The 21608-nt window shown below is 41.5% G+C and overlaps 1 protein-coding gene and 1 long non-coding RNA gene across 2 annotated transcripts; one reads left to right on the top strand and one right to left on the bottom strand.

Annotated features, from left to right (window-relative positions):
- Window positions 1–1745: 1745 nt before the first annotated feature.
- On the top strand, window positions 1746–18782 carry dnajb11 (DnaJ heat shock protein family (Hsp40) member B11). The gene is made up of 10 exons (XM_061841676.1): window positions 1746–2193; window positions 2456–2612; window positions 11422–11519; window positions 14040–14172; window positions 15205–15347; window positions 15443–15525; window positions 17162–17219; window positions 17296–17407; window positions 17484–17643; window positions 17896–18782. The coding sequence occupies exons 1-10, from the start codon at window positions 2120–2122 to the stop codon at window positions 17958–17960; spliced, it is 1083 nt and encodes a 360-aa protein (XP_061697660.1). The 5' UTR covers window positions 1746–2119; the 3' UTR covers window positions 17961–18782.
- On the bottom strand, window positions 3475–11406 carry LOC133512243 (uncharacterized). Its single transcript, XR_009798144.1, has 2 exons — window positions 10686–11406; window positions 3475–4292 (listed from the first exon to the last, which is right to left on the bottom strand). It is a non-coding gene; the product is annotated as an uncharacterized LOC133512243 (long non-coding RNA).
- Window positions 18783–21608: the final 2826 nt, after the last annotated feature.

Below are 21608 nucleotides of genomic sequence, written 5' to 3'. Positions count from 1 at the left end.
ACGTCACTCCACGTGTGCTAACCTCAGACAAACAATTAGCAAAAATGGCGCAGCAAGAAAAGACTAGAGCGAAACTGTCCGATTTACCAGCTGATTTCTCACTCGCATTCTTAGCTAACAGTGAAATATCGTTGAAAAGCAGACAGGGGGGCTTCAAGTATTTCAGCGAGGGGTATTTCAATGGTATTTACATGCATATCGACGGAGAAACCATTGATATGAGCGCAAGATCTTTCCAGAGTCAGAGGAAGACCGAGAAGCCACGTAATATAATATATTTTAACCCAAAGACGAATTCGTCATTGACAGTTTCCGATTTTCGTGTTACATATCACACTTGTGTGCAGAATCTGTATATGTATCTGTATAGCCGTTTGTGAACCACCGTATGAAGCAAAAGAAGGTGAGGCTTAATTTACGAGTTGTTTCTCTCGTTTTATTTGTGTAACGTCACGCGCTCCCCTCAATAATTATTCTTGAATTAGTGCCGAACCTACGTAAGTCCCGAGTGAGTACGACAATCATTACTTTAGTGTCCTCAAACATCCTTCCTTCAGTCTTGGTGTCTCGGTGCACGTCGAAGGCTTTTAGGACTGCTAGTCCGGTTTAGTTTAGCTAATTAGCCGCGAACAATGGGACATGTTTGTGCAGTCAGATCATCGCAAAATATCGCTCTACACAGATCAAGTGTGACAATCATTCACACGTAGCTATATTATGCAAGCGAAGAACTGCTAATTCATTTATATGAGACATTGATTGAAAATCAAATACAGGACTAGCCCTTCGTGCAAACATCTGTTCCGGTTGATGGATTCAGTTGATCATGCGGTCTTCCTCAAAGTTTTATCCATCAAAGACATTTTTCGTACTCTGTATTCTGTTCCGGTTGATTTTAGATGGATTCAGTTGATGATGCGGTCTTCCACAAAGTTTGATCCATCGAAGACATTTTTCGGACTGGTACTTCGGTTTTGGAAAGGGTACGAATTGAATTCCACCAACTTGCCTTTCAGGATACCTGTCGTCACTATTATAAAGTCCGTGACTACACCTCTTAACCATATCTATTGTTAAGGAACCCAATACGTGATAAAACGCTAACAAAAGCTATACTGGACCATCCAGCCAGCGTTGTCTGAGATTTGAGTTTGAGATTATGCAGGTCTCTGGCCTCTGATTGGTCAGTGACGCGGATTGCGCAACATCCACGGAGGGGTCAATTGGCTGGCAACCAGTTCAGGGTGTACCCCACCTCTGGCCCGATGATGGCAAGGATGGGCTCCCGCACCCGCAACCCTTGTGAGGATAAGCGGCTCAGAAATGGGTTTTTATTTATTTTATTTAACTTTTTTTATTTTTGCATACTCAGTCGCTATGTTCAAAAGCAAATGTTTTTTTGTGGGGGGGGGGGTCATACAAACAAATGCTGGACATTGACAGGAAAATGTGCTATATTGTTACCAAGTTTCATATAAAGACGTTGGTGACCACACATTTTTTTCCCCACGAAATACTTTCTTCGCCTTTCAAATAATTAGACTGTTTTGCTTGATAATATTTAATGAATGTAGGAGGTACCTTCCCACAAAATCCTCTTTTTGACCGCCCAACCCCAAATCTCCACTTGAAAAGGGCCCAAACTGCCCTATGGTTATAATGCAAGACAATGACAAGACCAGAAACAAAATGATGGGCGTCAACCATGTGACGTGTTTTAACCATCCAACCATTATTTACCGCTTTTCCGGGTCGGGTCGCAGAGGAAGTAGCTTCAGCAGCGATACCCAGACTTCCCTTTCCCCAGCTACTTCTTCCAGCTCTTCCGGAGGGATCCCGAGGCGTTCCCAAGCCAGCCCAGAGACATAGTCTTTGTCATAGTCTGTCAATGCTGGTAGTTCACAGAGTGTCCAGACATTTTTCACTCCGGCTTTTTGCGTTTAATATTGCGCTGTTTCTTTAAATTGTAGCAAGGGCCAGTTTTCGGTAGGCGGGACTTCCTTCACAAGCCGGAAAAAGGCTTGACTGTGACAGGCAGCTGAATCCAACCTTCAAAAGAAGCCGGCTCTTCTTTTCAACGTTTCGTCCCATATATATATACATATTTAAAGGTTTATATATGGCTAGCAAAGGGATGAACATGTCCACTGTGTGCTGCTTGATCCTCTGGGTTGTCACTGCAGTGTTTGCCGGGTAAGTTTACGCTGGAATGGTAGCACAGGCAGCATCGCCAGCTGGTACACATGTTCCACCGTGATTGGTTCAACCGCTGGAGCGAACAACATCTTAAATACTTTTGTTTTTGTCCCCCCGCGTTGATGTAATCGTGCCATTAAATGGAGCAAAGTTAAGTCGTATGAAGGCAAAACGGTTCTTTTGTCTGTTAAACCAGCCTGTTCAAGGTGATTATTGTCTCTATGTTATTGTTTTGAAACTTATTTTCTTCATCCCGTAGGCGAGATTTTTACAACATCCTCGGCGTGAGCAAGAGTGCATCAATCAGGGACATCAAGAAAGCCTACAGGAAGCTTGCTCTCCAGTTACACCCCGACAGGAACCAAGACGACCCTAAAGCTCAGGATAAATTCGCCGACCTGGGCGCAGCATACGAGGTACGTGACATTTCCCAGATACGCTTCAGAACATTGTGATAGTCAGTTTAAAAAAAAAAAAAAAAAGCGTCAACGTTTTGTCTCCCGGAAAAACCGGGGCATAGGACTTTGGTGCGCTTAGCCCGTCGGTTGCCGTTGGAAACACTAGGCTTGCTGTGATTGGTCGACTCGACCGTGTGGCTGCATCTGATTGGCTGGCACCATATCCCCCCCCTCCCCTATGCAAAAGGTAGTTTTAGATAAGGTGCTTCATTCTATTTGGTTTGCACTGCCACCTATCCACATTCCACGCTGGTTATCCCAGCTAATTTAAGGCGAAAAGCAGACTACGCCCTGAAGTGGTTGCCAGACCTTCGCAGGCTGAATGCATTAATCACTATTAAAAAGGTCTATCTTATGTACAATATCCATCCATCCATGTTCTTTGTCGCTTATCCTCACAAGGGTTGGGGTAGTGCTGGAGCCTATCCCAGCAGTCAATGGGCAGGAGGTGGGGTACACCCTGAATTGGTTGCCAGCCAATTGTAGGGCACATGGAGACAGACAACAATCACACCAATGGGCAATTTTGAGTGTCCATTTAATGTTGCATGTTTTTGGGATGTGGGAGGAAACCGGAGTGCCCGGAGAAAAGCCACGCAGGCACGGGGAAAACATGCAAACTCCACACAGGGAGGACTGGGATTGAACCCGGGTCCTCAGAACTGCGTGGCCAATGCTTTCCTGCTGCGTCACTGTGCCACTCTTATGTGCAAAGACATAGCAATGTTACTGTTGGAGGACACTTTTTTTCCTCCCCACGTGTTTGTTTAGTTTCGGGTAGTGAGAATGTTGATTATCCAAATGCAGGCTGGAGATGATGAACAGTTTCTTCGAAGCTTTTACTCACAGAATATTCTGGGCACAAATGAGTGACAGACAATGGCTGTAGCAGATCAGAAGTGCAAAGATACAAAGGACTTGCAGCATTCTTATACTATCAGAAGGGTCCGCATCACAAAAGTATGAAAGGAAAACAAAGAGCATCACATGAGAATCGCATCATAAAGCAAAGAGCATCACAAAATATCGGCAATCATAATGACTAAACCAAATCTATCTGGTAATAACGGGCATATTCCTACGTCCTGGTCTCTAGTAAACATTTCAGCAAGATTCACTTAAGGCTATGTGATGAGTTGGCATGCTTCAAACATGAGTTATACAGTCATGACTAAATATGAGCAGAAGACACACTTCAATCCCCCTTTCGGACTCGAAAGAGTCCGACACCTGAAACGGGGAGGGGCTGGTGCATTGGGCCTGAAGGGGAAGCAATTCATCCATTCTCAATGGCGGCAGTAATCAATCGCTGACACAGCGATCTTTTCCTCTGGGATGAGTCGAGCTGGGGCGCAGTCAGCTTCTTCAGGACCTTGGGGTTAGACTACCTGGTCCCAGGTTGATTCACCGGGATTATTGTGCCCGTGTACCGTGAAATCAACCCTTGTAGAATGATGTCATCAAAGGGTGCCAGCTGACACTGGAGACGCGGTTTTCCGGTTGTCAGGTGGAGGGATTGCTGAGCCTTAGGCGGACCTGGTGGGTCGTGTAGACGAGATGCGGAACCACCTGTCCCCCTTTCCTTCAAGACTTACTGCTGTGGCTGTCCGCTCAGTAACTTGAAAGGGACCTATCCACCTAGGTTCAGACCATTGTTGTTTAAATCACTTTTAACCGCACAGATTCACAAATGTTCATTTCGAGGGGACCGTCTGGTAGTCTTTCTGTCAAATGGGAGAAATTAATGGTTAGTTGCCTGAGCCCAGGTAGGCCTGGAACTTCACCCACAGCCAGTGGAGCTGTGGGTGCAGGAAATGGTCTGTTAGTATGACACTCGAATGGAGTCCACCCTTTAGAAGAATTTAATGACAACCGAATGTTCATCAATGCCAATGGAAGAGCTTGCAACCAATTGAGTGTGGATGAAGCTAACGCCTTAGCCATCTTTGCCTGAATGTTCCTGTTCATGCGATCAACCTGACCTTGCGATTTTGGATGATACACAGAACCAAAATGATGTTTCAAACCTAACGTTTTTTTTCTATAGCCTGGAGATGTTTTTTAAATGAGTTCCATTGTCTGATCTAATTTTCCTAGGGAACCCCTGCGTTGGAATGTAATGATTAACCAAATGTTTTACCACTACACTCGCTGTTTCAGATTTGCAGGGATATGCTTCTGGCCATCCTGAAAAAGAATCTACTATAACTAGCAAATACCGGTAACCTGACAGTTTTAATCATGTCAGTAAAATCCAGTGAAATCACCTGACCAAGAGCGTCCACGTCCGGATCGTGTACTCCCAGGCATACTGTTATACCTACTGCAAACGCTGCAGTCCTGCAGTTCACCTTTAACAATTTGTCTCATAAAAGGATGCCACCAGGAGTGGAGTCATCTCAATGTTTCATCCACACCTACATGGCATGTTCCATGGGCTTCAGAAATTAGATTTTTCAATTGTGTCTGATATGGAATGCATTTACCTTCTTTTCGCCATATGCCATCCTCATCTTTGACACCCCCTTTCAACTTCCACATACTACTCTTCTGGACTTGCCTTATCATGCCACACCTTAACTGTTTCTACTGTCACCTCCTGTTGATTTTCACATTCAGACTCACAATTAGTTGGAGGGTTGGTCGGTACCCTGCAGCCTTTTTTGCTGCTTGATCTCCTGATTCGTTACCTGCTGATACAAAATCATTAGTTCGAGAGTGACCTTTGCATTTTATTACTGCTACCGCTGTTGGGAGCAGTAACGCATCTCGCAATTTGAGAATGTCGTCCTGATGTTTAATGGGTGTACCGGTTGCAGTTTGGAAATTGTTTCGCTGCCATTGTTTTAGTGCAACATGAACTGTCATGTGTGCATATGCTGAATCTGTGTAAATGTTTACTGAGTGGTTTTCTGCTAACCTGAGAGCTGCTGTCAATGCCAAAATTTCTGCTCTTTGTGCTGACTGTGAGCCTAAAATTCTTACAGCTTCGACTTGACTTCAAAACCTGTTTCTGTGGGTTGGGTTACTGCAAATCCAGATTGAAGGCCACCGTTGCCCTTGAAGCAACATCCATCTGTGAAAAGAATGAAGTCCGGGTTCTCAAGCGGTGTCTCATAGAGTTCAGTCCGAAGTGACTTTTCTTCCATAGTTCTTTGTACACAACAATGTGGTTCTCCTTCAAGCAGACCTTCAGCCATGTTTACTCCTTCATGAATAAAGAGAATGTGGTTGTGTTAAAATTGCCTCAATTTTCCTCTGTCTTCCTCCGGTCATGGTAAAAGCTTGACTTGTGATATACTGGACTGTGATGTTCGCACAGTCAGTGGGTGATGGAGAACAATATGAGATGTTTTCTGAATCACTCCGGCTAGAGCAGATGTGAAAGCAGCACATATTGGATGTCTTTGCTCGTATTTTTCCAATGGAGTGGATGCATACAGACAGACTTGTCGACTTCCTCCTTCCCCCTTCTGATAAAGGGCAGCAGACAAACTGCTGACCTTTTCAGATGCGTCTAGATAAAACATGCGGTTGTAATCAGGAATTGCAAGAGCCGCAGCAGCGGAAAGATGCTGTTTCAAGGAAATTAAGGAAGTATCTGCTTCCATGGTCAAACTAATAATATTAGAATACCCTGGTCATTTACCATCTGTCGGAGCGGGTAAGTAAGTTCAGCAAAGTCTGGAACATGATGTCTGGAGTAGTTGCAGAGACCAAGAAAGACCAGTATGGTTTTGACATTCATTGGTTTTGGGTGATTTAGGATGTCATCTTTGTGAGAGGGAGACATTCCTGTGCCGTGGCGTGAGATCAGTCGTCCGAGAAAGGAAACCTCTGGTCGGGCAATCTGAAGTTTGGACTTGGAACACTTCAGGCCAACAGAGGCCAAATGAGAGAGCAAAGACCTGGTGGCTTCAAGACAAGAAGTTTCAGATGGAGCTGCCAGCAAGAGGTCATCCACATACTGCACCAGGAGAACTCCATTAGGCAATTCAAGTGGAGACAGCAACTGACGAAGACAGTTGTTGTAAGTCTAGGGGAAAGGACAAAACCTTGAGGCAGGCGATTGTAGGAGTAACAAACACCATTACAAGTGAAAGCAAAAAAAATGCCTAATTGAAGGATGGAGAGGAATGCAAAAGAAAGCATTAGCCAAGTCAATGCAAGTGAAATGAGTGTGGGCTGATGTAATTTGGGACAGTGTCGAGTGAGGGTTCGGGACTAGCAAAATGGGAGTTAAAACAGCCGCATTAATTGCTCGCAGGTCACGGACCATGTGAAACTTTCCAGTGTCTTTCTTTTCAACGGGTAAAATTGGTGTGTATAATCAGATTCAGAAATTTCACATAACACCCCTGCTTTGAGCAGGCCGTCAATTGTGTCAGAAATGGTAACCATCCCAGCTTCTTTTAAAGAGTATTGGGGAACATATATTGGTCCTGGTTTCATCAGAAACGCAACAGGTGAGACATTGCAGAGACCAACATCAGTGGGATTCGTAGACCACAGCGACGCAGGAAGGGAATCAAGAAGTTGACCAGCAAAGTCACTGTCGGTTGTTTCACGTCCATGGTGCCTATCCAGAAACTGGTGCTCCAAAACAGAAGTTGTCAAAAATGTGTTAGACTTAATCCAATAAGCATCAAGGGATGAGGAATAGAGCAATTGAGAGTGAAATGAATTTTGCCAATCTGTGGCCTGTGTGCATGTCAGGACAAACGGACCAAGATCCTTCGCTGTGTGCTGAGGCGAAACCATCAAGGAGATGTGGGTGACAAGGAGGCATAGAAGGATCCGGAGGATCCGCCATTTTATACCATTCAAGTTGTTCAGGAGTCAAAAACACCGAAAAGGCAACACCTGGTTTGTCCACAAATAAATCACTCCTGTTCAATTCCCATATGTTGTTATCAATGTCCTGAAATGCCTCGCTATAGATCTCTTCTCCTGATCTGTCATAGTACAGAGTGCAATGCATACAATCAGTTAACATATCATAAGATCTGAGATTACGGACCAAAGGTGACCAGAGAGTCCAAAAGTGCTCAGCCTCGAGCCAACCACTGGAGTCAATATCCACTCTTGCCCATTAGATGTCAGCAGTGGCGCATGCCACAGGGCGTTGTTCAACAAGCGGAAACTGGGAGTTGGCACCGGAGGCAGAGGCGGCAGAGCAGCAGTACGTGTTACCATCCGGAAATTCCAGGATAAGTCCATCAGGGCTGCATTTGATGAGAGGGCACGTGGCAATGAGGAGATCTCGGAGTGGTCAATTGCAGTGCAGTTTCTTCACCCTTGAATCCAACAAGTGAGATGGTTTTCCGTCAGAATCATCAAAGGCTCCTGCAGGCCTAAACTTGTGAATTCAGGGCACCATCATTGCGGAAACTGTCCACCAGAGGGCGGTAGATACTGCTGGTTTGGCACTGAGGGATATCCCTGTTGCTGCTGCTGGTGCTGTGTAAGATGTCCTCCCTCTCGGGATTGGTTGTAACCTCGTCGATTGTAGCCATGTGCAGGTTATTGGCTTATTAGATCACAGCATGAGTGGCTTCTTTCTGATTTTGCAGATATTGCAACTGCAACATAGCAAGTTGTGTTTCTTTACTTTTGTGTTTGTCTACCTTAGATTCTTTCTCTTTAGGATATCTCCTCAAATTATGTTTAAGATGTGACAACCACCGGTCAACCTCAGCACCAGGAAGGTCTGGATTGGCCTCCATGGCCTGCGCCACAGACTTGGGAACCCCCTTCAAAATAGCTGCTTGGAACACTTGCGAATGCAAGGCGGAGGCTGTAGGAGCGCGTCCTGTTTTCAGAGAATAATCAGTGAGGGCACGGTCAACAAAAGCCGCGGCCTCCTCATCTGCTTTGGGAGCAAACACCATATCTGAGATAACACACTCTGGAAGTGGAAACAAAGCGTCCAGTGCTGTAGACGAGGTCAAATAATTTTCTCGTGTAAGAGCCTGATGATCGGGGAGAGAAGAAAAACCTGAATTTTGCATCAAGAGTATTCAACTGTGAAAGTGGACATGATTGTGTAAAGAACGACATGGATATCACCTGCTGTTAACATTTGTCCCGTACCGCTCTCTGCACTGCTTGAAGGCAATTTACACCACCAGATCGCATAGGTGGAAGTTTCTGCATCAGCACACTCACATCAGTGGGAGAGAAAGGTTTGTAAAACATATCAGAGTTACCAGTAGCCGGATCAACTTTGGCCAACATGGGAGCCTGTAAGATTTGGGAACGTGTCACAGGCCGATGAGGAGAAGCTGGACCTTCGGAAGATTTCTCGGGCTATTCAGGACTTCCGGTTTGATCCAGAACAGAGTTGTGGTGGGAACCTGAAAGATTCTGGACATGACACTTTAATTCTGTTATTTGGTTCTGTAACTGATCAATGTACAACCTGTTTTCCACTTCCCCACTTGAAGGGCCTCTACCAGCGTAGACAGCAAATTCCTATTCTCTCTTCAGTCACGCTGCTTCTTGTTCTGTGCGGAGGGCACACGTTTCTGCTCCTCCACTTCAGCGTTTGCTCTATTTTCATGTTCAGTGGTGATTCTCTCAAGTTGATCTCTAATATTTTGTGGAACCTCTTGATGTCTATTTAATTCCGCCTTGTACATTCCTAGCCGATTCAAACGTGTAAAAGGGTCAGCTTTCAAATCTACAACTTTGTCCAATTTTCCTTCTAATTCTTTAATGGCGGCGGTCACTCCAGCAGCCAGAGTACTGCAACCGTATTCATGTTTGATGTTTGTTGTGAGTGAGTGAGAGGCGTTTGATCATCTACATCTACTTCAAGTCGACCGGCAGTTACATTCATCACTGGAGCCTGAAATTTCCTGGCGTCATGGTAAGGTGGTACACATGGGTCATTTGGAGACAACGCCAAAAGATGTTTCTCTTCCAAGTAAGGAGGCGGCACGGAGGGCACTTTGGGTGTTGAAGGTACCAGACCAACACTCTTCCTTGACAGCCAAACGGGACAACTTTAACGCACATCCCATCGCCATCATCCTTGCTCTCGCTTTCATTTCCACAATTTAAGACAACCTGACACTTAAGACACTTCCGTTTCCCTCATTAATGTCACCAAACACACAGTTGAAGACATTGGAGGAAACCATCCATTCTCACATTTCCCTCATCCATTCTTTCAATTGTTCTTTCTCAATCTCTCGTTCTTTTTCAGGCATGCTTTGATGCCACAATATGCCACGTATGCCATCAGAACTATATACAAAAGAAAACAAATACTCATTAAATTCTTAGTACACAAATAAATGACAAAACACACATAACATACATTGTTCAGAATGGTTTGGTATTTGCCGCAAATCGAACCTTTCACTTTCCCTATGAAACTCTCCCTGCATTTTGATTCAAATTGACTTATCAAAAGTGGTCGAACCTCTTTTTTTTTTTTTTTTTTTTTTCTCAAAAGTACTCTTAAAATCTCATTTTATTTTAGGAATTCTAGTTTCTAGGATTCTTGAAAGAACGAAACAACCTCTCCTAAAATAAAATTACAATTGCGCAATTCACTGTTCATCCGGGTATCTCTTCTCAACTTCTGTTCATCCGGGTATCTCTTCTTTTTATAGTGCACAGTTTGTCCTTTGATTTCGAATGAGGAATTCTAGTCTCTAGGATTCTCCAAAAAGAACGAGACAACCTCTCGGTTCAGAAAGTTTTGTCCTGGCTTCAACCCATTGGTATGTCTGCCAGTCACGGGATTTACAACTTTTTTGTGTCGGCACAACCTCCGATCACAGGGCACTTCTAAACCCTTTTTAGAGTGGTACGCCCACACTCACTATGGCTTTTCAACCATTTAGGTGAGACGCTCCGGTCCCACCAGGGGCTCTAACCCAGGACTATACCACCCACAATTTCCCCACTGTTCAACCAGCCAGAAATTAATTTCACACTGACACAAATTCAAACGTGACATGGACCTCAACACCAGTTAACAAACAGAAGATCACTTTTGGAGGATAAATGTCCTCTCACCTTCTCAATTGTTGTCCGGCCGATGTTCTGTCTGTCAACCAACACCTCAGTCCGAAATCACGTCGGGGTCACCAATTGTTGGACGCTTTTTTTTCCTCCCCGCGTGTTCGTTTAGTTTCGGGTAGTGAGAATGTTGGTTATCCAAATACAGGCTGGAGATGATGAACAGTTTCTTCGAAGCTTTTACTTACAGAATATTCTGGGCACAAATGTGTGACAGACAATGGCTGTAGCAGATCAGAAGTGCAAAGATACAAAGGACTTGGCAGCATTCTTATACTATCAGAAGGGTCCGCATTACAAAAGTATGAAAGGAAAACAAAGAGCATCACGTGAGAATCGCATCATAAAGCAAAGAGCATCACAAAATATCGGCAATCATAATGACTAAACCAAATCTATCTGGTAATAACGGGCATATTCCTACGTCCTGGTCTCTAGTAAACATTTCAGCAAGATTCACTTAAGGTTATGTGATGAGTTGGCATGCTTCCAACATGAGTTATACAGTCATGACTAAATATGAGCAGAAGACACACTTCATTACTAATGTTGAACCACTGGTAACAGCATTACGTAGACCCTGCGTTATGACAAGCGAATCCTCAAAAATTCCGCCTTCACAAAAATAATAATGCAGAGTTTTGTTGGATTTTGTACAAGTTATATTAAAATAATGTTTATTACTGTGATTCTTACTCACGGTTGTTTGGCTGGTACTCTGTTGGATTTGTAGGTTCTGTCTGATGAGGAGAAAAGGAAACAGTATGACGCGTACGGGGAAGATGGACTTAAAGAAGGCCACCACAGTTCACACAATGATATCTTCTCCAGGTTGGTCTTGTTTACACTTGTGAGGAATAACATGGTTTTAATGAATTTTAGGCTGTTTAGTAATTCGAAACATCATAACCAATATTATAGAATAGAGATGACTAACATACACTGAAAATACCCTTTGAATTTTTTTCAAAGTAAATTTAGAACATGTACTTTTGAGTAAAACCAACTTGCCACTGTCAAGTAAAATACTTACCAGTAAAGCAACCCTTATTTGATGTAAAGTTCAATCTTTACACAAATATAACTATTAGCAAAGCACATTTATTTACATAAAACATTTCATGCACTGTGTGACTGTTGGATGTTGAAAGTCAGGTCGGAATTGATCAGAACACCAAGGTTTTTAAAGACAGTGATTGTAGGTATTTACTCACAGCAATCCTCTTTACTTTATTGCCATTAAGAATTATTTCAGTTTTAGTTGAAGTAGCTTTTGCCTCATCCAGTTATTTTTCCATTTTAACACAACTCTTCAATTGAACTGTAGGGATCTGGTGACATTGCTAGATATAACTGTATCATAACTGCTCATAGGAGGTTTGGAGCTCATCGGTGCAGTTGTGAGCTTGTGAACCTTTAGAAAACATCCATCTATCCATTTTCTGAGCCACTTATTCTCACAAGGGTTGCAGGAATGCTGGAGCCTATCCCAGCTGTCATTGGGCAGGAGGACACCCTGAACTGGTTGCCAGCCAATAGCTGGGCACGTGGAGACGGACAACAGTCACACTCACTATCACACCTAGCGGCAATTTGGAGGGTCCAATTAATGCATATTTTTGGGATGTGGGACAAAGTGGAATGCCCGGACTAAACCCACGCAGGCAGGGGGAGAACATGCAAGCTCCGCACAGGCGGGGCCAGGATTGAACCCCGATCCTCAGAACTGTCAGGCCAATGCTTTACAGGTGCCCCACCATGTAGCCCCTTTAGAAAACATTAAGTAAATATATTACGTCTATATTTACTTTTGACATTTTAAGTAATCTCTACTTGGTTTTGCTTGAAAATTAGATTTACTTGTTTTAAATTGTTTTACGTGAAGTTAATGTTTCTCGTTTTCTTTTCATAAATGGTACTTGTACCACAAATTACACAATAATGCTGCTCATTTTTTGAATCTTTATTTAACCTAATTCACCAAATGAGAAAACAAATACAGAATAATGTCAGACACAATCTCAGATCAGATCAAGGAGAAAATCATTCTTAATACACAGGATAAAATTTCAAAGACCTTCTTGAATCTTTTGCCAACTTTGATTAAAAGGGTGGTGGGTGTGGGTGGTTGCTCAAATTTGGCTTGATTATCTGTGAGCGTGCGCGTGTGTGTGACTTTTTGAAGCTTTTAACTTTTTCAAGTGTAGTTTTCATCACACTTATTTTTGTCAGACTAAAGAAAAATATTGTCCCTGAAAATTGAAGCTGACTTGAAATTGTATGACTGGTGATACAGTTTAATCCAGAAGTTTACATACACTTCGGAACCACATACACTGTAATTAATTTTTTGTTTCACTGTCTAAAGTTAAATCAGACTAAGCCTCTCCTGTTTCAGGTCAGTCAGAATCTCCCAATTTTTTTTTTTTAAATGTCACATTAATGGGAGAGAGAATTTCTTAGAGAATGTTATGTGATTTTATTTTATTTATTTTTTTTTTTCTCGAAGGCGAAAGTTTACATATGCAAAAGGTATTGTCTGTAAAGAAGCCCAGATGGTGAGGTCATGGCTTTGGAGTCACCAAATGGGTTAACTAACATCATGTGAGTTAATTGACTTGAGAAAATGAAGCCATTACTGCTCGAGAAACACGCACATAAAGTTACAGAGTGCAAAAAGACACAAAGATAAAGATCTTGACTTTTGGAGACATGTCCTGTGGTCTGGTGAAACTAAAGTGGAGCTGTTTGGGCATAATGACGAATGTTATTGCTGGAAGAAAAAAGGGGAAGCTTGTAGACCTGAGAACACCATATCAACTGTGAAGTATGGAGGAGGCAGCATCATGTTGTGGGTCTGTTTTGGTCCAGCAGGAACTGGAGCGCTTCATAAAATAGATGGCATCATGAAGAAAGAACTTCACCTGGAGATATTCAGGCCACATCTCAAGACATCAGTCAGGAAGCTAAAGCTTGGGTGCAAATGGGTCTTCTAAATGGACAATGACCCTAAGCATACTGCCAACATGTCGGGGGGGGAGTGGCTTGACACACTTGGCGAATGAAAATGATTCTGATACTGAGGAAATGTATGTCAACGTTTGAGCTCAAAGAAAAAATATTAAATTCTCAAGGAAATGCTCTCATTATTGTGGCATTTAACTCATTTAAATAATTTTGGTGATCCTTACTGACCTCAAACAAGAGAGGTGTAGTCTGATTTGACTTCAGACAGTGAGACAAAAAATGAAACGTGTTTTTGCTTAGTGTATGTAAACTTCTGGCTTCAGCCATATATATTAGAGTTTAGGCTTACAATTCCTGTATTCATTGTTCTTTCCCACTATGTAGTTTCTTTGGAGACTTTGGTTTCATGTTTGGAGGAAACCGACAGCAGCAGGACCGAAACATCCCCAGAGGAAATGACATTGTACTTGATTTGGAGGTCACGCTCGAAGAAGTTTACTCTGGGAACTTTGTAGAGGTGAGTTGAGCTTCCTGTCTGGAGTTTGCGTGTTCTCCCTGTACTTGTGGAAGTTTTTTTGGGATGCTCAGCCTTCCTCCCACAAAACATGGATGTCAGATTAATTGAAATTTCGAAATTGTCTTAAATGGTGAATGGTTTATCTGTATGTGATCACAATCGCAGGCAGTACATTTGGTACGCGGCTCTTCATCAGTGTGGATTTTCCCAATTTAATCCACCAATAATACAGCTACTATCACTTTGCAATTATAGAAACAATTAATACAATACAAAAACACAATATAATAGCATGTTCCGCATACACCAACTCGAGAAGTTTAGTACAGTTTGTAACATCAACCAGCACTATTAATTAAATGTACATGACAACACATGGAGGGTGAAATCTGACACTCCCCCCCCCCACACACACACACAAATCTAACATTAAGAACTTTTTCCAGGCCATTAATTAGGACTGAACCATCTGGTCTACATTTGAACTGACAAGGTGTTTGATTGCTGTGTATTGATCTGTATTTTAGGTGTTGTCTTGTCCATGCCTTTTTGCACCTCCCTTCATGTGTTCAATACTTTTTCTCTGTCATTTCACATGTTTACAGACAGCTTCATTTCCAAACTCATTTGTTCTCTTCTCTTTATCTATGAATTACTTGGTTATTCCCAACATCTGGTGAGTTTTTCAGGTCAATATCACCTTTTGGAAGTATATTTGGTGAGAAATATTTTATGGATGTGTTAAATGTTTATTTCAGCTGCTTTGTATCTTTTAATGGTGCACAGAGCAGCATACAAAGAACCAGGTCAAATGTATTCAAACACTGAAGGAGTGATGTCAGGTTGAACGGGTATACGACCAGTGCTGGACCTGTTGTGCTGAGGTCGGGATAGTGGATTGCTCAAAGGCACTTCAATAGCAGTCAGGAAACAGTTGCGCATCTCCAACAACTACATGAGTTTATTTATTCTTTTTTTTAATTCTGAGAAACATCTAGTTTTTATTAAATAGCTTTTTATTTTGCACACAAGGTGGTACGGAACAAGCCTGTAGCCAAAGAGGCACCTGGCAAGAGGAAATGCAACTGCCGACCAGAGATGAGGACTACGCAGCTCGGCCCGGGCCGATTCCAGATGACCCAAGAGATGGTGTGCGATGAATGTCCCAATGTCAAGTCAGTCAGTTTCTTTTTTTAAGTCTTATTTATCACAACCCTATGATGTGCTCTCTATGCAGCATTGTTTTGTGTCATTTGCTTGGTCGTGCTAGGTTGGTGAATGAGGAGAGAACACTGGAGGTGGAAATTGAACAAGGGGTGAGAGATGAGATGGAGTACCCCTTCATTGGGGAAGGTAAGCTTCATTTGTCACGCTGAGATATGTAATTTGAAAAACAACAAAAACGAGTCTTTGTGGGTTTTATTTATTAAATCAAAAACACCCAAGTACACCTGCACCTCCACGTAGTCATGGTTCGTCATTTGAAGATTCACTTATTTTCAATATTTTTTCGGCAACCTATCTGCTTGTTCACTTAAAAAACAAGCACAATATTTGTGTTCATGCCAAAGCATTAAAAATATTATTTGGGCACTGTCTTGTGGCATCTTGGTTTATCTATGTTAAACTGAATCAAGGAACTCAAAGTTTTTGGTGGGGCATCAGTTACTGCAGATTTTTGCTTTTTTGGTAGCGATCGGTACTTATTCCTCACAGATGGTATCAATCATTGTACATGTTTTAATTGTAACCATAGAACAAGAAATCAAACTTTCTGTAACATAAGAAGAGCAAAAAAAAAAAAAAGAAATTTCCTACATAGCAGTGTTTGTCCTCATTTGGGTAACAAGGAAAGGATTCTATCCCAGCAGACTAGGTAAGAGGCGGAGAACACTTGGGACTGGTCACCACTCCACATGGGAAGGCCTGAGTCAAGATTTGGCCCCCAAACCTCAGAGCTGTGTAGCAGACTTGCTAACTGCTATTTTACTTTCAATCAATGAATTAAAAAAAAAAAAAAAGACGTACAGTAAACTGAGCCCTGCCACCAATAGTGAAAATCCAAGTGCGGTAGTAACATGAAAAGATTCCCAAAAGAATGAAAGTCTAAAAATGCCCAGTCTAGTTGGATTGGCCACTTCAACCTGAGTAGAACAGAGCAAAATAATTTGAAAATTGCATGATGGATTCCAGAGAAAATTATATTTTGTGTTGGAAAAATTGTCTTTTTTGGTAACATTTTTGTGATAACAGAGAAAATTTGGTCAAAAAATGCCTTCAAAGTAGACTAAAAAGAGTAAAACGTTTCTCAATATATGTCCTCGACCCTGTTATTTTGTTTAGGGGACCCTCTCTCTGATTGTCCAAAATATTCTCCAGTGAAGCTGATATCGGCCAAAATTCAGACTGATTTTCCAATTCAGATGTTAGTTACTGAGGTGTTTCAAACAATGTCACTTGCCCTAAAAACTCATTTGTGACAAGAGTGGTGTGGCCACCAGTACAATAAGGCATGAACTTTATTAATTAAATCTTTTTTTTTTCCCAGAAGAATGGAGAATTTTGAAGTGTTCATTCCATGTTTTTGAGAACGTTACACAGATGTCAGCCAGTCGTCACGTTACTAACGCAGAATATCTACCGAAATGGTTTCTGCTGTAATTACCTATGGGCGCCACAAAGAGGCAGCAAAGAAATACATTTGTCTAAATGAAGTTCCTCACTTCAACTGTGTCTTGGGACCAAGATAAGCGGGTTTTTATCGAGCAGTCCATAAACATGTATGACAGTTACTAATATATTTTACCTGCGCCACTCCTTGTAGAGGAGACAATGCTTTTAGTTTTCACAAAAAATATTCTGCTGTACATTTCTGGTGCTTGACTTGCTGGCCGTTTGAGATAGCTGGATGGATACTTTCTTCATCCTTTGAAGAAAATGATTTTAAAAGAATTGTTTTATTCACATACGTCGCATTGTGCTTCCACAGGGGAGCCCCACATCGACGGAGAGCCTGGAGATCTGCGTTTCCGCATTAAAGTGCTAAAGTACGAGCCAACTTTCTTTACAACTTCTGGCATAGATTTTGCTCAAAAGATGCATGTGAACATTTGTCTTTTGTAGACATCGGGTGTTTGAGCGCAGAGGAGACGATTTGTACACCAACGTCACCATCTCCCTGGTGGAGGCGCTGGTCGGCTTTGAGATGGACATTGTTCATTTAGACGGACATAAGGTACTGTCTTCCATCAAGCACACCATCTTCTGAAAGTGCTGTTGGAGTGCTACACGTGTGCTCTTCTGTCTGTTAGGTGCACATTATGCGCGACAAGGTGACGAAGCCTGGTGCCAGGATGTGGAAGAAAGGCGAGGGCTTGCCCAACTTTGACAACATCAACATTCGTGGGTCACTCATCATCACCTTTGATGTGGAGTTCCCTCAGACCCAGCTGGATGAAAAACAGAAAAATGGTGAGTGAGTGAACGTTCAAATCAAAATGCTTACCTATATGTAAAAAATTATTTTGTAAAAAAATTACCTGTATTTTAATTTTCAAAAAAATATTCTGAAGTTAATAACTTTATGTGAACATGTACTTGGTTTTGCGCAATTGCTCTTATTTTGAAATTCCCAGCCTTCATGAAGCTTCATCTCATCCTCGAAATGACTATTAGACAGCAAACTACTGCTATTATTCGTGAATGACTTCAATCCTTCTGCAGGTGTCCGTAACCTGTTGAAGCAAGGCTCGATACAGAAGGTGTACAATGGACTACAAGGCTACTAACTTGCTCGTCCATGCTGCTTGGACTGACATGTAGATGACCAATGACATACAAACTGCAACAACAACAACAACAGCAGCAGCAGAACAAGCGTGACATGCACCACTTTTCTGGCCACAGTCTATTTATGTTTGTTTTGTTTTCCCAACTCAGGATGTGTCGGATTGATTTTGTTTTTACATTTCAAGGTTTTATTTTTATTTTACGTTTTTTGTGCCCCTTTTTTTACTCAAACCACATTGTCTGACTTATTTAAGGTTACAGGCTAGATAAAAGAAATGGTCAGTGGAGTCAGTTTGGTTTTGGAATAAATCATACAAGACCAGGGACATTTGCTCGTAGACTTTTTATACAGTTGACAGTATGTTTGCAGCGAGCGGAGGCTTTTAAGGGCTATTTCTTTCCCCTTTAAGCTTCCAAGGCTTAACTTTTAATGGTGAGTTTAAAAGTTACATTTTTTTTTCAAGATTACAGAAGAAGCGTGTTGGGACTTGAATCACATAGGAAATATATAGTGGAAAACTAAAAAAATGTTTTATAGCTAAGTTTCTAAAGCGTTTTGCACTCTGTATGGTGCCTCCTTTTGCTTCCATGAAGAAATTATTCCTGTTCCTGACTGGAGAAAGTTTCCAAATCCTACATGTTTTCATCATGGCTTAATCTAATTGTTTTTTTGTTTTGTTTTTTTTTTGTCTTTTTTTTGTGTTGCAAAAGTGCAACACTGCCTCCTACTGTGAAACGAGTTTTTTTTTTATTTTTATTTAAAACCTGATTGGAGTTAACTGACGTTTTGGGAGAATAAATAAATACTTCTTTGGTTTTGATGAGGTTGTCATTACTTGAGTTCAGCAGTAGGTTGTGATGGAGTTCCACATAAGAGTTCATAGAGGACTGAGGAACGATATATTTTTAATTCAGCCATCCATCTAATTTCCGTGGAATCGCGGGCCTACTGCTGCACATCTTGGTAGACTGTGTACAAGGTGGGGTACACCCTGAACTAGTGCCAGCCCATCGCAGGGCACATATAAACAACCAGTTGCAGTCACAGTCATCCCAGCGGGCCATTTAGTTTTCAGTTAACCTACCATGCACGCTTTTGGATGTGAGAGGAAACCCAAGCAGGCACAAGAAGAACTTGCAAATGGGAGGCCCAATTTAAAGCGGGTCCTCAGAACTGTGAGGCGAGTGTGCTAACCAGCCTGAAATATTTTTCCTTCAATTTTCACAGATATTACCATGCCTTTTTTTTTTATCACCAAATCCATATTTACCAATTGATTCATAACAGTCCGCTTAAATAGTTGTTTTCCACAATTTTGGCTGATTGACTTATTTAAACTGCGTGCATCCAAACCACCTAATCATTAAGGAAATCAATTCATTGAATGCATTAATAACTATCATTTTGAATCCTCTAATGTAGTGGCAGGCACCCCACTCTGAGGGTTGAGCGAGGGGTGGAAATTAATGATCATTGGAGGGGATATTGATAAATGAGGTTCATTGACCTATTTTAGTCATCAGTGATTTACACCAGCTCGTTCTATTATTAATAAGGGTACCCGCTAACATTCACTTCAATTCAATGAAAGGAGACAATTCAATTGAGCAGGATTAAAGTAGGCTCTGAGCATGTCCAGACCAATGCAGACTTGTCACTTTTAAATACGCTGGTGACATGAGTTGGTCCACAAAATTACCAAAACTCGTAGAGTCACAAAATGTGCAGCACTAGATATGCACTATTCACTAAAATAAAGCCCCGTGTGTGATTTGATTTTACTTTGACTTATTTAATTGTTTGTTTTTGTTTGTTTGTGAGGCCAAAAACATCTCCCTTACAGCTCTTAAAGATTTTTGTGAGTAATGCCAACCAATTTTCAGAGTCAGCAGTTGCACTGCCATGTGTGAACCCCCGCTGCTATCTTAAATGTCACTGAGATCTGTGTTTTTTTTTTTTTTTTTAAATCTGTAGCCCACCGTGCGCACACGACCGACAGGGTCTGTCTGCATGGGCGGGCCACACTGACCCTATTGTGATAATGTATAGCGTGACGAGTGATCTGCACATCTGCATGCAACATGCTAATGAATGACTATGAGTTTTTGCTTCTACATGTATGTGTGTGTGTGTGTGGTCGGCTATTTGTGCGTCTGTGTGTGTATGTGAGTAATGAACTCCCACGGAGATAACACGGCTGTGGTGAAGGGAGTTGTCTCTTCAAACATCCCATCCTCAGTTTCACACACTACTATTTGTCATCCTTCCACCACATTGTGCTTAGTTCTGAACTGTTAGTAGACTTATGGTTAACTAAAGAATCAGAGAATGCGCAAACTTTGCTTTTTCTGTGCGAACCACAGTGAGACCACAAGTTTATTACTTTGTTAAGGACTTGTATTTAACTACAGACCACACTTATTATTCTCTTTCCATTCACGTACAAGGTAGCCTGCCATATATTTTACAATCAGAAACAATAGCGTGCTCATTTTGTATTGGTTATTTACGGTAACAGCTTTTGGTGTGCCATACTCCAATATTTGGTCTCAATCTGATATCAAGTAAATATAGGAGCATGAACATTCACGAGTGTCAAACTCATTTTTGTCAAAGGCTACATTGTAGCTACAATTTTTCCTCAGAGGACCATTATGAGTGAAACCATATACTGTAAATGTTTGATTGCTTCATCGTATTCTATGCACACAACAAATTGATGGAGGACTAGTTTTGAAATCAGAAGTCAACGGTAATAGTTTGTTCAACTTTTGTTTAAGACATTGTAAAATGGGTTTGGAGTAGTTTGGTAACAAAGAAAAATTCTTGGAATAGCTCCACATTTATTACATATGACAATTCGGAAATTCTGGCTCCCCAGCCTTGAATTTGACACCAGTGATTTACCCTGGATAAATATTTGAAGAGTTTGTTTTCAAAACGAGACATAGGCATTTTTTTCAGATTTACGAAACTCGCGCCAAAATTATCCATTCGCTGGATAATTTTGGGATAATTTTGGCGCGAGTTTCGTAAATCTGAAAAAAATGCCTATGTCTCGTTTTGAAAACAAACTCTTCATTTTTTAAGAATGAAGGTTGATGCATCATCAAGTTGCTGATGAATGAATTGTCATGAGCAACATGTTTGTTCCTCCCTTTGGATTATTAATAATTAGTTAAACTCAGGATAGGATTTGGGCAAGATGGTAGTGTATTTATAGTAGTAGGTATTGATTAAAGTGTATTTTTTGAAATAAACCACTTTTGCCCATACATTTTCATGTCTTTCTTTTTTAATAAAGAAAATTGACTTTTTTTTTTTTTTTTTTACCTATGAACACAGTGGAAAATCTGAAAGTAGAATATAAAAATGTATAGATAGTTAAAAAAAAATGGTGCCTGACTAGATTTTTTGCATACAAATCAAAATCAAATATTATAGAGAATATATTTGGTTTTACAAGCATCCAAGCATGTGGAGCAATAAAGTGAAATTATGGTTAGAATGTCTGTCTTAAAGTGTTCGTATTCAGGGTTTGAATCCTGGCTTTGTCCCTTGTGTGTGATGTTTCCATTTGTCTCTGTGTGCCTTCCTATTGTCCTTTATGTACCATACCTGTCGCACAGTCAAAGTCTGCTGGGAT

Source organism: Syngnathoides biaculeatus, chromosome 14 (genome assembly GCF_019802595.1).
Source record: "Syngnathoides biaculeatus isolate LvHL_M chromosome 14, ASM1980259v1, whole genome shotgun sequence".
NCBI lineage: Eukaryota > Metazoa > Chordata > Actinopteri > Syngnathiformes > Syngnathidae > Syngnathoides > Syngnathoides biaculeatus.
The sequence above is the reverse complement of the archived record's forward strand: the minus strand, read 5'-3'. Positions and strand labels throughout refer to the sequence as shown.

Coding starts and splice junctions, on each gene's coding strand:
- dnajb11 (XM_061841676.1), top strand. CDS start 2,120: ATGGCTAGCAAAGGGATGAACATGTCCACTGTGTGCTGCTTGATCCTC. Junction 2,194..2,455: donor GTCACTGCAGTGTTTGCCGG/GTAAGTTTACGC, acceptor TTCATCCCGTAG/GCGAGATTTTTACAACATCC. Junction 2,613..11,421: donor ACCTGGGCGCAGCATACGAG/GTACGTGACATT, acceptor TTGGATTTGTAG/GTTCTGTCTGATGAGGAGAA.